The 18,271-nt window shown below is 36.0% G+C and overlaps 1 protein-coding gene across 3 annotated transcripts in view; it reads right to left on the bottom strand.

Annotated features, from left to right (window-relative positions):
- The window catches only part of BRINP3 (BMP/retinoic acid inducible neural specific 3), a 234,667-nt gene that overhangs the window by 79,700 nt on the left and 136,696 nt on the right, over positions 1-18,271 (bottom strand). For all 3 annotated transcript variants that reach the window (XM_013191480.3, XM_013191482.3, XM_013191483.3), the window contains exon 4: positions 13,876-14,066. In XM_013191480.3, the coding sequence (XP_013046934.1) occupies positions 13,876-14,066 (191 nt within the window). The remainder of the gene's footprint in view (positions 1-13,875; positions 14,067-18,271) is intronic.

The following is an 18,271-nucleotide window of genomic DNA, read 5'->3' as shown; positions in this document are numbered from 1 at the left end:
AGCTCAAAAATCAAAGTAAGAAGAATAGGTTAATTAAGATCCAGATTTTCCACAGAGATCTTACCTAATATTAAATATTTCAGTACAAGTTTAAAACTTATTTGCAATGTCTTTGGTAGCATTATTAAAAATTTACTAATTTAAGGTATTCCCACATTTTATATTTCCTCCCATCAAATGCATAGAAACAACAGAATTATTTTTGCTGGCCATAGCACTACAGTTCCTAACATTCAGCACCTCATATACGTTGACATCTGCAAGAAGGACATTTTACATGTCCACTTTATTTTACCATACTCCAGTCAAATTACCCCTTTTGGGGTTGTCATTCTAACCTCTCAAAAGAAATCACATTACTGTCCATAATATGCATATCTGCTGGTTTGCTCTCTACGTAAAAAATTGAATGCTTTTAAGGATTTATTTTTAGGTTCTATCCTTATTACTTCTTGCCCATTTATTCCTTCTGGTAAATGACTGCAACACATTTGCCCTTTCTGATTCATTATTAATGCCAAGTCTCCATTTATAGTTTTGTACAATTCTTATTTTTATGTGAGTTTTTTACACTTTTTTTCCTGCCTATCAACTTATCAATTACAACTGATCTATAGTTTAATCATTAAGCCCCTCTCAGATGTTCAAACTAAAGGGAAATTCTTGGCTAAATTTGTTGTAGAAAATCAAAGCAACTTCATATTGAAGTTCTTAACTTCATTTAATATGAAGTCTCCTTTTTGCTAGCTTTTGCTAGCTACTTTAGGTTCATTGTTCTGTAACTTTGAATAATTGTGCTGTTCCATTACTATTGTGTAATTTAATGTGTGGGAAAAGCAAATACTCAGCCTTTAAATCCCATGGATTTATGTAAAGACATAGAAGAAACAGTTGAGATGGGAATCTGATTCCAAATTTTGCTGCAATAAATACATATACTGCTGACGATACTAAACTGGGAGGAGCTGTTGACTCTGCCGAGGGTGGAAAGGCCTTGCAGAGAGATATGGACAAATTGGAGAGCTGGGCAATCACCAACCACATGAAGTTTAACAAGAGCAAGTGCCGGGTCCTGCACCTGGCACAGGGCAACCCTGGCTATACGTATAGACTGGGCGATGAGATGCTGGAGAGCAGCCCCGCGGAGAGGGATCTGGGGGTTGTGGTTGACAGCAAGCTGAATATGAGCCAGCAGTGTGCCCTGGCAGCCAGGAGGGCCAACCGTGTCCTGGGGTGCATCAAGCACGGCATTGGTAGTCGGTTGAGGGAAGTGATTGTCCCGCTGTACTCTGTGTTGGTGTGGCCTCACCTCGAGTACTGTGTGCAGTTCTGGGCACCACAGCACAAAAAGGACATGAAACTGTTGGAGAGGGTCCAGAGAAGGGCTACAGAGATGGCGAAGGGCCTGGAGGGGAAGATATACAAGGAGCGTCTGAGGTCACTTGGCCTGTTCAGCCTGGAGAAGAGGAGGCTGAGGGGAGACCTCATCGTGGTCTACAGCTTCCTCACGAGGGGGAGTGGGGGGGCAGACACCAATCTATTCTCTGTAGTGACCAGTGATAGGACCCGAGGGAATGGTGTCAAGCTGTGACAGAGGAGGTTCAGGTTGGATATCAGGAAGAGGTTCTTCACCGAGAGGGCTGTTGCACACTGGAACAGGCTCCCCAGGGCCGTAGTCATGGCACCAAGCTTGTCGGAGTTTAAGGAGAGTTTGGACTATGCTCTCAGTCATATGGTCTGAGTTCTGATTTTTGTGTAGACCTGTCTGGAACCAGGAGTTGGACTTGATGATCCTTGTGGGTCCCTTTCAACTCAGGATATTCTATGATTCTATAATATATCATGTATAGCATATTGATACAGATAATACGATTCTTATTCAAAGTAGGCTAATATGACTGGCCAGCTCTTTCACTACAAGAATTATTAGAGACTTGGGATTCAGAAATCAAATCTCTGGCACTTATCTTTTAAACTAAATGCATGTGTTGCTTGGTAAATATTATTTGTTAGGGAAAAATATCAGAAAATATTTATTATTAATTGAAACTCAATTACCAAATTGGCTAAAAATAGTAAAGCACAAAATGCTGTGTTAAATCTGTTTTGAAGTGTATATGTTTGCTGATATTTTCTATGTCATTTAAGTGAGTTAAGGAGCAATGTTCATAGTAAAAATAAATGTAAGCACTTATGAACTCTACCCTAATTGTAAGACTCGGAGTACTGGGTGCTTAATTTGATAAATGAGCTTTTATATCATCCAAGCAGTTTTGAGGACTTCATTTGTGGGATTCCCACAAGATACAGGAAATGTCAGTAGCATTTGGTTCTTTGTCGCCCAAGCAACTTCTGAATTCACTGCAGCGTGGGGTGTTAAGGAAACCTTTGAGGGATTACATAAAACAGCATAAATCCCCAGTGGTCTGAAAAGTAAAATCTGTCATTTACTATGATTAATCTTCATATGTAAATTACTCATAGAAACTTCTCCCACAGAGTTCCTATTTTTGTTCCAGCTGCCAGTCTTCAGGCAGAACTATCAGTGTTTACAGGCTTGTTTCAGACTACACATAGCAGAGAAAGCACCAGCGAAGAAAGACTGGAAAAGGAGGCATTTTATTTAGGATATTAACTTGCTATGTGAGGTCATCTTTCTGCAATCATGAGCTCATGGTAAATAGCTGACAGTAAATACACTGAACTTTTTTTTGAGGCTAAATTTTATGACAATGCAAATATTCACACAGTTCTAGATCTCTGCTGTGTCTCTACTGATCTCTGAGTCTCTACCGTGAATCAAACAACTATTGTAATCGTTAATTTTACCTAATTTAAATTCAGATAACATTTTTTAAGCAAACGGAAAGCTTGCTGCTATGGTAGTGAGCATGGCTCTTGACAAATAAATAAATAAATAAAGATTGGGAAAGGTAAGGCATAAATGAAAGAAACAAATTTGCAGTTGAATTACTATTTGAAAGAAAAAAAGAGTTGGTAAAAAAAAAAAACAACAAATCATAAACTCAGAGCAGCTTTCCCTAAACAGAATAAATTCCCCTTTTTTGTTGTTTTTTTTCCTCTGAGACCTAGTGTTTTCTGGATAATTCTATTGTCTTATTGCCTTTCTGCTATAGATTGGAAAGGAGGAGGGCTGAATCCAAGTTTCTCAGTTCAGTTGAAATTTATTGGAAATATGAGTTGGTACTTGTGTGTTTTTTTTTATGGTCTGGTCTTTCAAATTTAGTCTGTCAAACTAATTGGAAAAAAAGATCATTTATTTCAAACTTAAGCCCTGTCATCCAGGTTAAGGACTGGGAAGTTTTTGGTTATGCTCAACCTTAAATATAGAAACTTTTAATGTCACTCCAAGATTTGAAGATTGTGGAAGCTACCTTTAGCAAATGAGAACTGGAAGAGATGTAGGAACCAAACTATATTTTCTTGGTATCCCTTAAAATTTTAATGTATACACAAAAATATCTTACAGAATAAATGCAAGCAAATCTATCCAAAACTGCACTTCAGCTCAGGAAGTAAAACGAAAACTTCAAATAAAAGTTCCACAGTTTATTCAGAAGAACACAAGTAAAACAGAATTCATATGTTTGCATTAAATAATCAAAATACTCCTAAGTACATGCATATAAAATAGTACTCAAATATCTCTAATTTTACTGTAACAAAAGACCATTGTGAAATGGAAAAACAAAGAATAAAAAAAAAAAATCTTGAGAGGTAGGAAAAACAGCTGGGTGGCAAATTCCTATATAGTCATGCCAATATCCCATATTTTCATTGAGAAATATGAGATCCTCCCCAGTATATATCAACATTAAGTTTGATGGAACATTGTGGAGTTGTACCCTGTTGTTTTCCATGTTTCTGACAGTGAAAATACCTTTGCCCCATGGCATTAAGGATGTTTTCATCAAACTCTTCTACTAAACCTTAACTCATTCACCATCTATAAAGATTCATGAATGAACAAACTGACTGCTTTTTAGGAAGGTTCGGATAGTGAACGAGTGAGTCTTGATATTCTTATTTGATGAAGCAGACAAAGAGATAATATTAATATGCAGAATACTGCTCTTAGACTTAATCTCAAGGGGCAATGTTATCATGACAAAGTGGTGTGCCTAGATGAAAAATCCTTCAAATCATCCTGATTTGTGGTAATAGAAGGCCCTGCAAAATATCAAGGCCCATTCATTAGGCCTTGGATGTGGACAGATATTTCATTAATGAATTTATGTGCAAAAATTGTTTAGAGTACAGAATATTGTCCAAGGATTTGTTTCATTCATTTCTTTCTGAACCTGATGTAGATGAGAATACCTAGAGCAAAGAATGATGTCATAAAGACGAGCACATTTCTTCAACCAAAAAAGAGACCAAAAAAAAGAGACCTCGAGCTCCTGTGAGCATGAAAATCTAGAGAGAAGTTCAGAAGAAAAAGAAATAAAAAGAAAAAAAAAAAAAGAGATATCAAAAGAGATAGTATATAACTGCTTTTACTGTGTGCTGTAGACACTTGCTAGCTTCCTATATTTTCATGAAGACCAGATCCTCCCCAGTGTAAATTGACACTGAAGTCATTGACAAGCTTGATTAAATTATCTTAATTATTTTTGCTAATTGTCTTACCATTTTTAAGCTCCTGGTGCTCTGGAGTTTAACAGTTGTAATGCTTGAATTATTTACCTCAAGAAAGAACAGCATAATTTTTTACCCCTGTGTTTGTGTAATATAACAACTGCTTTCTACAAGATTATTTTTAATAGATAAATCTATATGGCCAAATGAAAAAATTTCAAACATACATTAAAAATTGAAAAGCACAGGTCCTCATGTATATTCTAAAAATAAATAAATAAATAAATAAATAACTTTTAACATTATCTAAATTGCTATGCTTTATGTGTATTTAGTGTGTTCATTTCTTCCAATGATATGTATGGTTCAGTATTGCCATGAATATTGTATTTCAAACAGACAACCAGATTAAGAATAAAGTCTACTTAAATTGACTAAAATAAGATGGAAGAAAAAAATATTAATGTACCCCTTCAATCCATTTTCTCTATTATCAGTACTATTTTATCATCGCTTTACACAGTAAGGATTTCATTAGAAGACAAAGAAAAAAACACGAAATGATTTTCATTTTCAAGGCTTTATGTACTTTGGAGAAGATATATTCCTTACAAATCTGCATACTAGGTAGGACACTGTATACCAGTGTCCTCTACTTAGTAGGATTATTAAAACTGTTAGAAAAAAATGAACTAGTATAGCTAAGATGCTATAGTACATATTATTATATATTATTATATATATTATTATTTTACTTTTCAGGAAGCAAATATCAAAGGTAGAATGCTGCAGCTCCCCCCAGGAACACGGAATGTAGCTCCTATTTTGTGGGAATTAGAGGGTTAATTTTGGTAATCTGAACAAAGAATATGAAAACTGGTTTGATAAATTAGGAAGATGATGGTTGAGTTTGAATGGAGAAAACCCTGATCTCAATGATATTGATTTGTGCACAGAGAAACCATGTTGACTTCATTGACTTCTATGGAGCTTATCTATTGTGTAAGATTGTACCATGCAAAATTACAAATAATTTTGTTTTGAATGCTTGATTCAGAAAACAAATCTGTAGAACACTGATGAAAACACCATCACTTCAGACATTAAAGAGTTGAAAGCACAGTATAGCAATCAGTTTACACTATAGAAAGCATCCTTCCTGGATGAGTTTTTTCTTAAAGGCAGCTTCTGCCATTGCATGTATTGATGTTGTAAACATTATAATGAATTGCTTGCATTATAAAGTTTTGCTGTCAAAAATGTAAATCCTGCTGTAGTACCAAGTGAAGTCCTGAAGATAGAAATAATTGTGAATTGCATGAGAATTCAATGATATAAGTCTCATTATCCGTTGCCTCTAAAAGATTTAAACATGAAGGATATTTTCAGAGGTGTTTGTATCATTAAATTAATAAGATTCAAGAGGAAGACTAGATTCAAGTTTTAATTATAAACTCTAAAAGCAAAATACATGAAAATATTTTATAAATTCTATATTCCATATATATGCCATATATATTCCATATAGAATTTATAAGATATCTATATCTCCTGTCCTGTCCTGTCTTGTCCTCTCCTCTCCTCTCCTTTTTCATCCTGTCTTTTGTTTTTCTCCTTGCTCCTCTCTTGACTAAACTACATAATTAATTTAACAAAGTTGTTCAGTTTGTTATGTTCCACTATGTCTATTCTTGGTATATTTTGTTTTATTCTACTTTATTTTTATTTATTTTATTTTATTTATTTTTAAGACTGAAGAATAATTATCTAAAGTCTTTCCAAAGTATATATCATAACATCTCCATTATGTGCAATTTTGTTGCTTTGAAAGCATCTTATGCTGTCACCAACTAGCTGGCAATGTTAGAACTTCTCTCACTCATTACTCCTCTATACGCTTTACTGAAAACATAATGAGAAAGTGTAGTCTGTGTTAGAGGCTGCTAAAGCATATCCTTTTATGATTGTCATGTTGCAGCTGCTGTGATGCATGGTGTCAATTATGTTGCTGAATATGCACTCCGAGATTATGTAGTAAAACGTGATTGCATGAACTTGCATGTGTGACTCCCTCCCCCCACCCCCCACCCCCCTTTTCCTCTGACTGGGATAGCGAGGGTCAGATTCTCTAAGGAATTGTGTTGTTTTACACCAACTTGTGGGAATAGAAATGTTGTTTTTGCAGTGTTACATTGTTTAGAAGGAAGGAATGTGGTATTGAGATATGCTTACAGTGATAAGAAAGCTCAGCAGGTGACCTCGTAAAATGCAGACAACCAGACTCCTTAGAGCAATCAGGTGAAAATCACTATGTTAAATCAAGCCAGATAAGGGGAGAAAACATTACCACCTCAAAAACAGGCCGGCAACTGAAGGCCAGGCATTGTCTGTGAAGCATCAGATAGATTGTGAGCCTGGATTACCCACTCCAGTGGGGAAACAGGGGAGGGTCCTGTCATCAAAAAGTATATAAACTGTGTTTTAGAACTAGTAGGTGCGCTCTCCTGCTTGTGGGGCGCCCGCCATTCCAATCGCGAATAAATTACTACTTCACTGAGATCCTCGCCTGAGCCGAAGTTACTGGCTACGGAGTGTTTCTCACAAACTGAAGAGCTGACCTCCACACTACCTCTGAGGAAAAGCAGATGTGGAGTTTCTACTTAATTAGAACTCTACTGTCCAAATGAATTAAGGTTGTTTTTAATTTTATCACCTTAAACTCCTGAATAAGATCTGGCAATAAATCCCTAACCTTTACAGCTGGTGTATTCTTAGAATTAGTTTACGTCCCTACGTAGCAGTCATGATATTTTGTAATGTCTATGGCAATTTGATCCAAAGATCCCCAACAGCTCCCAGACATAAACGTATAAAGCCTCACGTATTTCAATTTTATAATGAGACTAGCACAAATTCTGTGCTGTGCAGTAGCATGTGCTACTGTGATACCAGAGCTACCAGAGATTGAGCTATCTTCAGAAAAAAGAAGGGATATAGCTGTAGAAATTCAGGGCTGCTTCTGAGCAAATAAACCCTGTTGAGCAACATGAAGTAATTGTCTCAGCACATAATTATGGTACTGCTTTCAGGTCATGCCCTCAAAAGCTTCAAAAATTTTGCCATGAGGCAAAACTGTGGAAACATTTAGAGTTTGTCAGGAATTTGACAAGGGCAGCATTTCCACTTTTGATTGCAGCAACTAGTTGAATCCACAGGAAACCACACTCAAATAGAAGGTATGAAAGAAAAATTTAGAAAAAAAAAAAAAAAAGGCAGGAAGTATTTTCAGACCAGACAAAGAAACAAAAATATAGTCTGGATTTCAGTCCGAGTTTTGATTGAGAAGCTAATTCATTTAATATTTACGTTTCCTTTCTAGCAGTCCACTGTGAGATGGGGTCATTCATATATAATCAGATATATTTACCATCACAATAGAACCCTGTTCTTATAAACTACAGGTGTTTCTTATCTGTTCTGCATATCTGTTCTAGTGTAAATTTCATTCAGCAAGTGTTTAGCACATCCTCTTAACTATCTATGGTCCTATAAAGCTGTGTGCTCTTCTCAACATAGCACTTCCTCAGAGCAAATCCTACATTCAAGAGCAACAGTAGCCAAGGGCAGGCAGTGGTGTAAGCTAATTCTCACTAATAATGTCATTCCACTAAGTGGTGGAATTGACAGTGGCTTCCAGTGAACAGGACTTAGGGTTGCTTATAGGGGTAAGAGCTTATACTGCTGTGTCTCCCCATTGTGTTACACTCAGAAAGCAGAAAAACGTTTGGACATTTTATTTATAGCCCCCATCTACCCACCATTGAAAAAGTCTCCTAATTAGGTGCTAGGAGAACAGATGCATGATCTCAGGGCAGTACACTGAGGTCACTCTGCCAGTGGGCAAAGACAGAATACTGTCACAGAAGGTGCTAAGGAACCTTGTGACCTTCAAATGTTGTTTACACCATCCATCAGTCAGTGAAGGAAAAGGTCAGCCATACAGATAAGGGTTATTTTATAGTGCTAGGTCTCAGGTCATTTGACCTTCCCCTGGACATTCAGTTATGGTTAAATCTTCAACAGATGCAGATTAGTATGGCTGTACAGAGGTTAGAGCATCAGTGAGTTGGAATAGCTGAGAACATTGCTCATTAAACACAAACAGAAAGAAAACCTTTCCTGGCTTTGTCTGTATTATGCTTCCATAAATTTACAGGATTATATAAAACACAAGGAGCACATGCCCCATCATCCTAATATGCATGTTAATAGGGAGACTTAACAGTTGTCAGTGCATCTGAAGAGAAATATTCATAGGAAAAAGCTTCTAAAATGAGTATACAAGGGAAGTAATGTTGGATCTGTAATATTTCAAACACAACAGGATGTGCATTCATGTAAATATGCAAATTAGATGCAGCTCTCAGGCTTTTGGCGAGTTTCCAGTGATGCCCTTAAGGCTGCAAACTGTTGATTTAACATACGAGCCTAACTACTTACACTAAAATGAATGCATTAAAATAATATTGAAATAATGCATGTATCAGGGATTTTTAAATAAGTCAAATATTGATATAGGCTCTGGGTAGCTCCCATGAACATTTGATTTCCAGTTGGAAAATCTGACTTGGTGGTTTTTCCTCTTTTTATGTGAAATAAACAATGTCTTGTCAATGTAAAAATGTGAAGTTTCAATCAGTTGTGCTAATGTCGTTTTTTCTTGTTTTGATTTGGTTTTGGTTTAGTGTTTTTTTTTTTGTTTTTTTTGTTTTTTAAGATAATTATGTCACAATCAACAAACCTGATTATAAATACATTTGATTAACAAACTTGATTTATCAAATATATCTTTTGTACTCCTCTCATGCTGCACAGTAACAGATTTTGGTCTGAATTACAGGTTTGTTTTACAATAGATAAATAATAATTAAGCTTGAAGACTTTAATGTTAATTCTCATTTCCCCCTTCCTAATGTTTTCCTTTCTCTGTAACAAAAATCAGCTTTTCTGACAGAAAACCATAATTATGAAACTTATCAAAATCTTATCTTCCTGATCAGTCCCACAAAATAATGTATCAAGACCTGTAAGAAAATAAAATAATAAAAAAAATCAGTTACTACATATCTCAATGAATTTGAGTTGAAAATATAAGAGTTGCTCAAGTATTAATTGTTTTAAGTACATAAGGGAGAAAAATATTTCATTATATGTGCTTTCCAAAGAGTTTTTTCCATTTTTGTTTGTAATATTTGAGAAAACATATATATCCATAGTGATATATACATATATGTATATTTTCTCAGAAGACTGATTGAGCTTGATTATTCACATCTAATATTTGACGTAATATTTGGCTCTGCAGCTCAAGAGACTTAATGGATCCCTCTCAATGTCCCATCTGCACAAAACTTAGACCTTAATCTGTGGAGAACACACTAAAAGAAGAAGCTGGAAACATTAAGATCTAAATGTACAAACATAAAAACAGATACAGTTTGTGAATGGATGAATTACTCATTGCTATCCTTACATTTGACTGAGCACTGCTCTAGCACTTTTGAATGCTCATCTTTTCCTGTCCTAGACAAATCCATCTTCGGTGGTGTTTCAAAAGTAGTTGCCAGTGCCCCTCTGCTCTTGCATGCTTAGTTTTTTTCCTTCTGCCTCATGGTCCAGTAGAAGAGAGAATATTTCTTCCCATAATATTATCGTGACTTTTTTTTTCCTTTTAAATGATCATTAAATCTTATTGATGTATTACCAAGTTACAATGCAACCAAACAGAAAATATCTCTTTCCCAAATCAGTTAGCCTAAATGACAGATTAAATAAGTCAACATAAGAGAAAAATTGCAAGAAGAGGCATAGAATTAACACAGCAATTTGTTTACGATATATATCATGGTGGAATTTGTAAATAAAATCCTTTTCCATTTTAGGAGAAAACATTTTTATTTTTAAGGAAAGAATGTGTCTTCATGATCTAATTTCTTGAGGAATATTTTTAGAGGTGTTACAGTCATCAAGACAGACATTTGAGAACACTACAAACAGAAGAACATGGTTGTGCAAAGTTGTTTTTAACTAAAATTTCAGTTTCGGATTGCCCATAGTTACAGGAAATGTGAAAAACAAACAAGCCAACAAGCATATATAGTATCAAATGTCTCTTGATTGTTTTGGAAGTCCAAAACTCCAGGAACACCTTTATGGCAGAACATTAACATTGATAAAGAAACCCAAACGATTAAAAGATTGTTTTAAACTGTATGAATTTGTATGCAGAGGTAATGCAGATGTTCTTTGCACAATATAACGTTAATTCATATTCATGAAAACACTGGAATTGTTTACAGACCAGCAGCCTATTTAATCAAGCATCATGTCTCCAAACATGATCAGAAACCTGTTTCAAAAGGTAAAAAATGCACTACAGTATGTAGTTATATGATCCAAAGAACCAAAGTTAAGGATACTTTTACTCCTTACCTTTGATTCTGGATGCTCATTTGCGCACTGAAGCATTGTATTTTATCCAGAGTACTGTGTATTTTGATTTGTGTTTTGTCTTGCCTGTTCTGATTTTTTTGTTTTTTGTTTCATTCAGGTACACATTCCCAAAAGGATAGCTGAGTTTTTCCTAGTAAGGGCATGAGTAATATGAAGCATATTGATATTCTCAGTTCTTTCTTCCTAAATATAAAGAACTCTTTTAGTAGAGTAGAATCTAGTATACAGCATATTAAAAAAGCCATCTGAAATCTAACTAAAATTGACTGATAAAAAAAGGGAAAACAAGGAATTCAAAAAATAACTATCCTTTTAGTCTTTTTCTTTTCAATTAAATGAAGTTTTATGTACATGCAAATGGTGTTTAAGACACGGAATTGCTATCTGGGAGTGAATCATAAATGATAGTGTCAAATACTAAATAGATTCTGAACATAATATTTTTTGTTAACTAGTCAGCAATCAAAAAATGATTGTGTATTGCTCGAAAAACTTATAAATTTCACAATTTCAGAGATTTCTAAATGTGGGGAAAAAATCATCACCTGTTCCAATACCTTAGTATTGGATTTGTCAGTAGGGAGTTATGGCGAAGTGAAGGAACATTTCTTGGACTGCCTTTGCAAATCCTGTTTTACCTCTCATGAAGAACATTTTGAGCAGAGCTGTGTAGAGCAAGGCAGACAAGGCTTCTGTGAATTAGCCCACGCAGAAGTTTACAGGCTAGGTTCACTCCCCTCCCTGGAGCAGTCCAGGAGGGGAAGGCACAGAGATGGGTGATGGCCCCCCCTGTCCTCAGGTCCCGCAGGGTGTTACTACTGCCAGATCTGCCCCCAGGTTTAACCGCAGGGATGGTGAGATCTGGCCCTGCAAGCCTGTTGTCTAACTCAGTTATTAGTATGTTTTAATAAATAATCTGGAAATATTCTATTTACACCATGGATCTGGACCATTATTTGATGGCTTTCCAATGTAACCACTGCAGTGTTTCAAAAATCTGTGTGGACAGAACAAAAAAATGCCTTCTCTGTCTGCTCGTGTTCAGTGTTCAACCTAAACAGGTTTTTATGTTTAGTGTTCTAACAATAGAAATCTGTAATGCAAATATTCCCAATCTCAATGAAAGCAAGCTATAAAATGAGTGTTTCATGTATCAGTACTGCTGCATCTGATGTGAAAACCATTTTCTAGAGACCTGCTGCAGTCAATTACCCAAATCAGATTGGCGTATGGACTACAACTTGTATTCGTATCCATCTCATGAACAGTGGGGGTGTATAGAGAAAACTTGGTCGTTTTGTGGTATTTGTAAAAAACATTCGACATGTGGAACGTTCATTACCTAAATCATTAGCAAGCAGGGTTTAATTGTGTATTATAGCACAGAATTGCTTTAAAAATGCACCTAATAGGAGACATTTCTTTCAGAGATTGCTTTGCTTCTGCATTTCTATGTTCTAGCACTTTAGTTACTACCTTTTCCTGCCAATAAATTATCTTAACAAAGAAGGAAAACTTTGCCTGTGCTTCAATGGAAGCAGACTAGTTTTAAAGGTTGCTGCAGATCTTCATAATGAATGATGAGATTGCAGAGGTAAGTCAGATCAGAGGGATAGGTAGTAGGACAGTCTGCAGCAAGATTCTGTGATCCAGCAGGCAGCCCCCAGACGAGATTGGACTCTGTGTTGGTTCTGCTGGGTTTTCATCTGTTATGCCTGAAGAGCCAAACACTGTCTTGCACCTGCGGATGACCAGCTCTGAGCTGAGGTTAGTTGCCAAGATGGATGGGACGGGGGAATATCCTCCATATAACAGCAGACAAATGAAGTGGTTGCTGCCATGCCACAGATTCTGCATGTATGTAAAGGACCCCACACTCCCGAGGATGTAAATTTATATTTACTTAAGTAATAACTACAGTAGCTGAAAAGTACAAATTGGCTTCAGATGGTCTTTAATAAAGACCCTAGTTACCAGTGGTCTGATCCAATAAATGCAGTGGATTCTAAATCACATCTTACATTAAAAGCCTCACAATTAATGTGCTTTCAACTGCAAATTGCATTTTGATTTGCTCTTCAATTCTGGAAATGGACTGAGAGCAGTTATTTCCAATATGAAACATTCAGCTAAAGATTTGCTCAAAAGAACAGTTGTTGCTTTACATAATACCTGCAGAGACACTGATCTTAGCCAACTATCCTCTAGTGCTATGAATGACCTACTGCAGTCAGCAGGTTGGGTATTTTAACTGTACCAAAGCAGTTCCCAGCAGAAAATAGGATGTGCCTCCACAGTTCTGTAGAACCAAGAGCTCCATTTATACATCTATCTTTGAAAGATCAGTAAAAATTAATTCATGTCAATCATAAGAGTACACTAAACTATATTTAAAAAAAAAAAAGTGCAAAGGAAAACATAAACTATACGTACCTGTAGGCAGATATAAGTCTGGCTATAAACATGATTGGTGAACGCACATGTAAAGATTGTCTCAATGACCTAATACTTCTGTAAGTGACATTTGTAGCATTAAAATTATATGATGCTCATCGAGAGTACTATCTTCAGTGTGTTAGACCCCCCTCTTAACTGTCTTTTTCATTATAAATTTAATGCTTTGATTCAAGTAAGAAAATGATTAGGACAAAATTTGTTATTTTCCTAATCAATCTTTTTTTACTAATCAAAACATCTCTCCTGAAAAGCAGCTAGTGAATCCGGAAACATGTCTGAAGGTTTCTCTCAGAGTACTTCCCGTACCTTTATGGCAGTGGAGGCTATCTGGATGTGGTGGAGTCTGCGCAGAGTGCTGTCCCTGTCGATGAAGTAGGAGGCTGCAAGCTGGTGCAGAGTCTCCAGAGTCACTGCAGAGCTGTTGGTGCTGGGATCACTTCCTTCTGACCTCTTGCTCAGCTTCCTTTTGTCCACAAAAATTGTGAGTGACTCCTCTCCTGAGTATGGAAACAGAAACCACAGCATTCATCAGTGACATCATCTACAGCTCTTGTTTTGCCAGAAATAAGGTGGCAAGCTGTTGTTTTCCACAGCTGTTAAATAAACACCCTGGTGTCATACTTAGGTACTTTAGTGCCTAAGTACATGCATGAGAACTTCCATGGGTCCAGTGGTCTGACCACTATCAGTGTTTATCCTCCCTCTCTGATATTTCTGAGAATTTATCCACCTTTATGAAAGTAAAAAACACTTTCTATTTTTTCCATATGAAGCACCTCTGAAAAATCAAATGAGAATTACTGTTCTTTTTTTTTTTAATGCCTTATAAGAATAACAACAATAAAATTGAACATATTTATGCCTAAAAAGCAGTGACACCAGGGAAAAATCTTCTACACTAATTCCTATTTATCATTTATATATAAATATTATGTAGACTTCCAATCTTAATCATATAAAAAATGTGTCTATACAAGATTGCTCAATACCTTCTTTTTTTTTTTTTAGTATTTAATGTTAACATAAAATGAAACCAAAATAATTCTTGTGTCTTTTTGTTGTTTCCTTCTTCTAAAATATAAATCTCACTTGATTTCAGAAAAAGAAAGATAATACCTTCTTATAACCTTTATAAACTGTTAATATGTTTATGCTGTGTAATCAATTCAGTAATGATAACATGCTTGAAACCTGATTTAAGAGATCTCTTAAACCAAATTCATATCATGAAAAAGTATAAAAATATATAATCAGAAGCTTAATCAGTTTCTTTAAAAGCAAACAAACAAACAAAAAAAAGGGCGAGGGGGTGGGCAGGGGACAAAAGTAACACTTTCCTAACTTCTAAAGCAGATTTGTTCTTCCAAAAGCAAAGAAAAGCTCCAGCATGTTAGGTTGTGGTTTTCTCAGTTCTATTCTCTCTAAATAGACATGGGCAAATACTTGAGTTTAGAAACTTTAATTCCCATGGGATAATTAAAAACAAAAACAAAACAAAATCTCATTCGTTTAACTGAGCAGGTTCTTAAAAACATTTTAAGTAAAGTGTTTCTGGTAATGTTAAATTTATAAGGAATATTCTACATTAATTGTTTACTTTGTGGATAATTTTTCCTGTATTTCAGGCTAAACAAGAATTCATTCATTTTGTGTTTTATTTAGACAAAGCTCTTTTCTTCAGAAAATGAAATAGAAAAATAATTTATTGACTCAATATTTTATTCTGTGCAACTTATGTAAAAAGTAACTATTAAAACACTTTTCTCACTTTCTAAACCTTTATTTGGTAGGCAGCATTCTTCTGTGTTAATTTGCTCAAGAGTCAATAAATAATACCATTATACCCATATTTTAGGTCCTGAACAGCTCCGCAGAATGCTGTTTCCTCACTCCTGGAAAGGAGACTATGCTGATATGACCTGACTTGCCACTCGCTCTAGTTTCATTGCTCATGCATCTGCTATGGTGGCATTTTGCCCATTCAAGGGAAATGATGGCAATTTCAGATGGGCTTATGTGCCAACAAATATAGCTGTAGAGGGATACTGTGTAGGACAAAAACATGACATCTTATTTAAAAGGAGATAATTTTGGTGGTGAGCAATGTTAAACTCATGTCTCTATGCAGAACACATCTGCTGACACATTACACACAGCTACTTCTGCTTGAAAAAATTCATTTGTGTTTGGAGAAAGAGGAATGTGTTCATGTTAATCAGTCTTATACTGTTTCCCAGTCTCTCACAAGTTCAGAGGACAGACTCTTCAGCCCGTACACATGTAAAACTGCTGCTATCCAGTATTCTCTTATCTAACTAGACCTGCAGGGCTTGCCCAGTATATTCATTTTGTCCTGGAAGGGACAGCTGCTGCCCAGAATATTCCAGCTGGAGTCTACCTCATTTTTTTCCCACTCTGTTTATGCCTCCCCTCCAGTAGTTTCCTATTGAGTAATATTTTATTTTATTTTGTTTTATTTTATTTTATTTTATTTTATTTTATTTTATTTTATTTTATTTTTATTTTATTTTATTTTAATTTTATTGTGGTTTGTTTGTTTGTTTTGGTGCATGCAGTCATTGAAGAAGGTTTTAATTGCTTGAACTCCAGAAAACAGGAATCAAAACAGCCTCCATAAGTAACAGGATTTTACCATCCAGTTACCTAATCTGTCTGCTCTAATAAATAGACATGCATTCACATTTTATTTAATTGATGCCAAAACCTCCTGCAAAGCAGACTAGGTTCACTTGGCAGGAGAGGCATAAGCATGTTTTATGAGCACAGGCGTGTGTGCCACATTTTGCCACACCACCCTGATGTGAGATGGTGCGGATCTTGTGGCCAGGTGGGCCATTACCCACACTGGGATGCTGCCACCCTGCCTGCAGTGAGCAGAGAGCTGGAGAAGCACAGAAAAGTCTCATGGCTGGTGCCTTGAGAGAAATTTGCCATCAAAATCTGCTCTAGGTTCCAGCACTGTTGGCGTTCAGTTATGCCTATGAAATAAAACCTGCCTTTTCAAAACTTGTCCAGTGACACTAGTCACAATACGAAACGCCTTTCTGAAATGAAGAGCGATGGAGTGAGCTGAAATGGGAGCAAGGGGCCATGGGCTTTGTGCAGCTGTTTGTGGTGCTTTAAAGACACAGCTGTATCAGTGGTGCTTTAAAGACACAGCTGTATCAGAGCAGACAATACCACAACTCACAGGCAATAAATATAATTTTCCACTGAAAATCTGGACTGTAGAAGGAAAAAAAAAAAAAGAGGTTCTTTATGTTTCACTGGCCAGTGAATAAACTTCTGGTTTAAACTCACCGAGCCCTTTTGATTGATCTGTGTTAGAGATTAGTAGGGGCAGTGAGGCTGTTTCCATCAAAATCATCTTTCAACAGAATGCTGATAAGCTTTATTATTAAAACAGTCTGTTTATTTTTCTCCCATCAGAAACAGTTGCTCTCCAGTGGGTGAAGATCAGAGTCGTGATAAAAATCCTCCCATTTCCAAAAAGAACCTTGAAAAAGAACAGTGTTGTATGTTGCTTTGTTTTGCTTTTATTAGAAAATGTCAAGAAAAATCACCTTTGAATCTCTCCACAGCTATCACATCATCCTATCCTCATGGTATTGTTTGACCCTATACTTGCTGCAGCAGTTGCCAGTGGGTGCGTTTTGGCAGGCAGGATCCCCTGCCAGCATGCTGCACTCATCCCCACCCCTGTAGTCTGTGTCCCTGCTCCCTAACAGATATGCTTTGTTTCTCATGCTCTGTAACTGGATTGAAATGATTTTGAATGTTTGTTTTGATTTAGATCACATTACAAGGTTGAGCGAAGGCACACAGCTGGAGTGAAGGGGCCTTTGATGTAAAATGAAGGAAGCTCTTTCTCCTCAAAAATCTCTGCATTGTTCTTGAATGGCATGCCAAACTAATTCATCACTAATATTCTCAGGCACTGTGGTGCAATCAGATACATTTCAAAAGTATTTGATGTTCAAAAGGCATCTTGCATATTCAGGAAGTATTTCATCTTACAGAGCTGATATAGCAATTGCTAGATAATGGACTAAAGTGGACTGAAAAACACAGACCTCCACCATACTTTGTTACTTGGGCTCTACCATGTAACTGGAGAGTTGTAACAGGGTTCCCTTTTGCACCCAGAACTGTTGGCTTTGTAAAGTAACACCATTGATTCATGTTTAATTACTGGGAGACAACTTGAATTTTAAATTTATTTAGGAAAAGTTAAACCCATGCCAAAAGAAACTCTTCTGTCACATCTGAAACATGAATTAATTTTTTTTATTATTATTTTTTTTTTTAACTAGTTATAGGCTGAAAATGGCTAAAAAGACATCCCGGCTTTAGCTAAAAATTAACTGTAATTTTAGAAAACTATTCAAGGTTATGAATTTTAAAAAATGAAATGGATTATGGCAGGGAATAAGAAGAAAACGTGGTTATTCAGCACTGGATCCATACAACTGTGTCTTCTGTAAGCTCTAAAAGCAGTATTCTCTCTACTTCACAAAATTCAAGAGTCAGTTTACTTTACTTTCTCAGGGTTAAAAGAGATAGCATAAAAACATTTGGTCATCCTTACGAAAAATCCTCACATGATCCAATGACTGGTTCAAGAAATTAGCAGACTTATATGCTGATGCTTTATTACCATGTAGCTGCTGTCATTGCTAAC

Source organism: Anser cygnoides, chromosome 8, assembly GCF_040182565.1.
Source record: "Anser cygnoides isolate HZ-2024a breed goose chromosome 8, Taihu_goose_T2T_genome, whole genome shotgun sequence".
In the NCBI taxonomy this organism is placed as follows: domain Eukaryota; kingdom Metazoa; phylum Chordata; class Aves; order Anseriformes; family Anatidae; genus Anser; species Anser cygnoides.
This window is presented reverse-complemented; position numbering and strand designations above follow the sequence as displayed.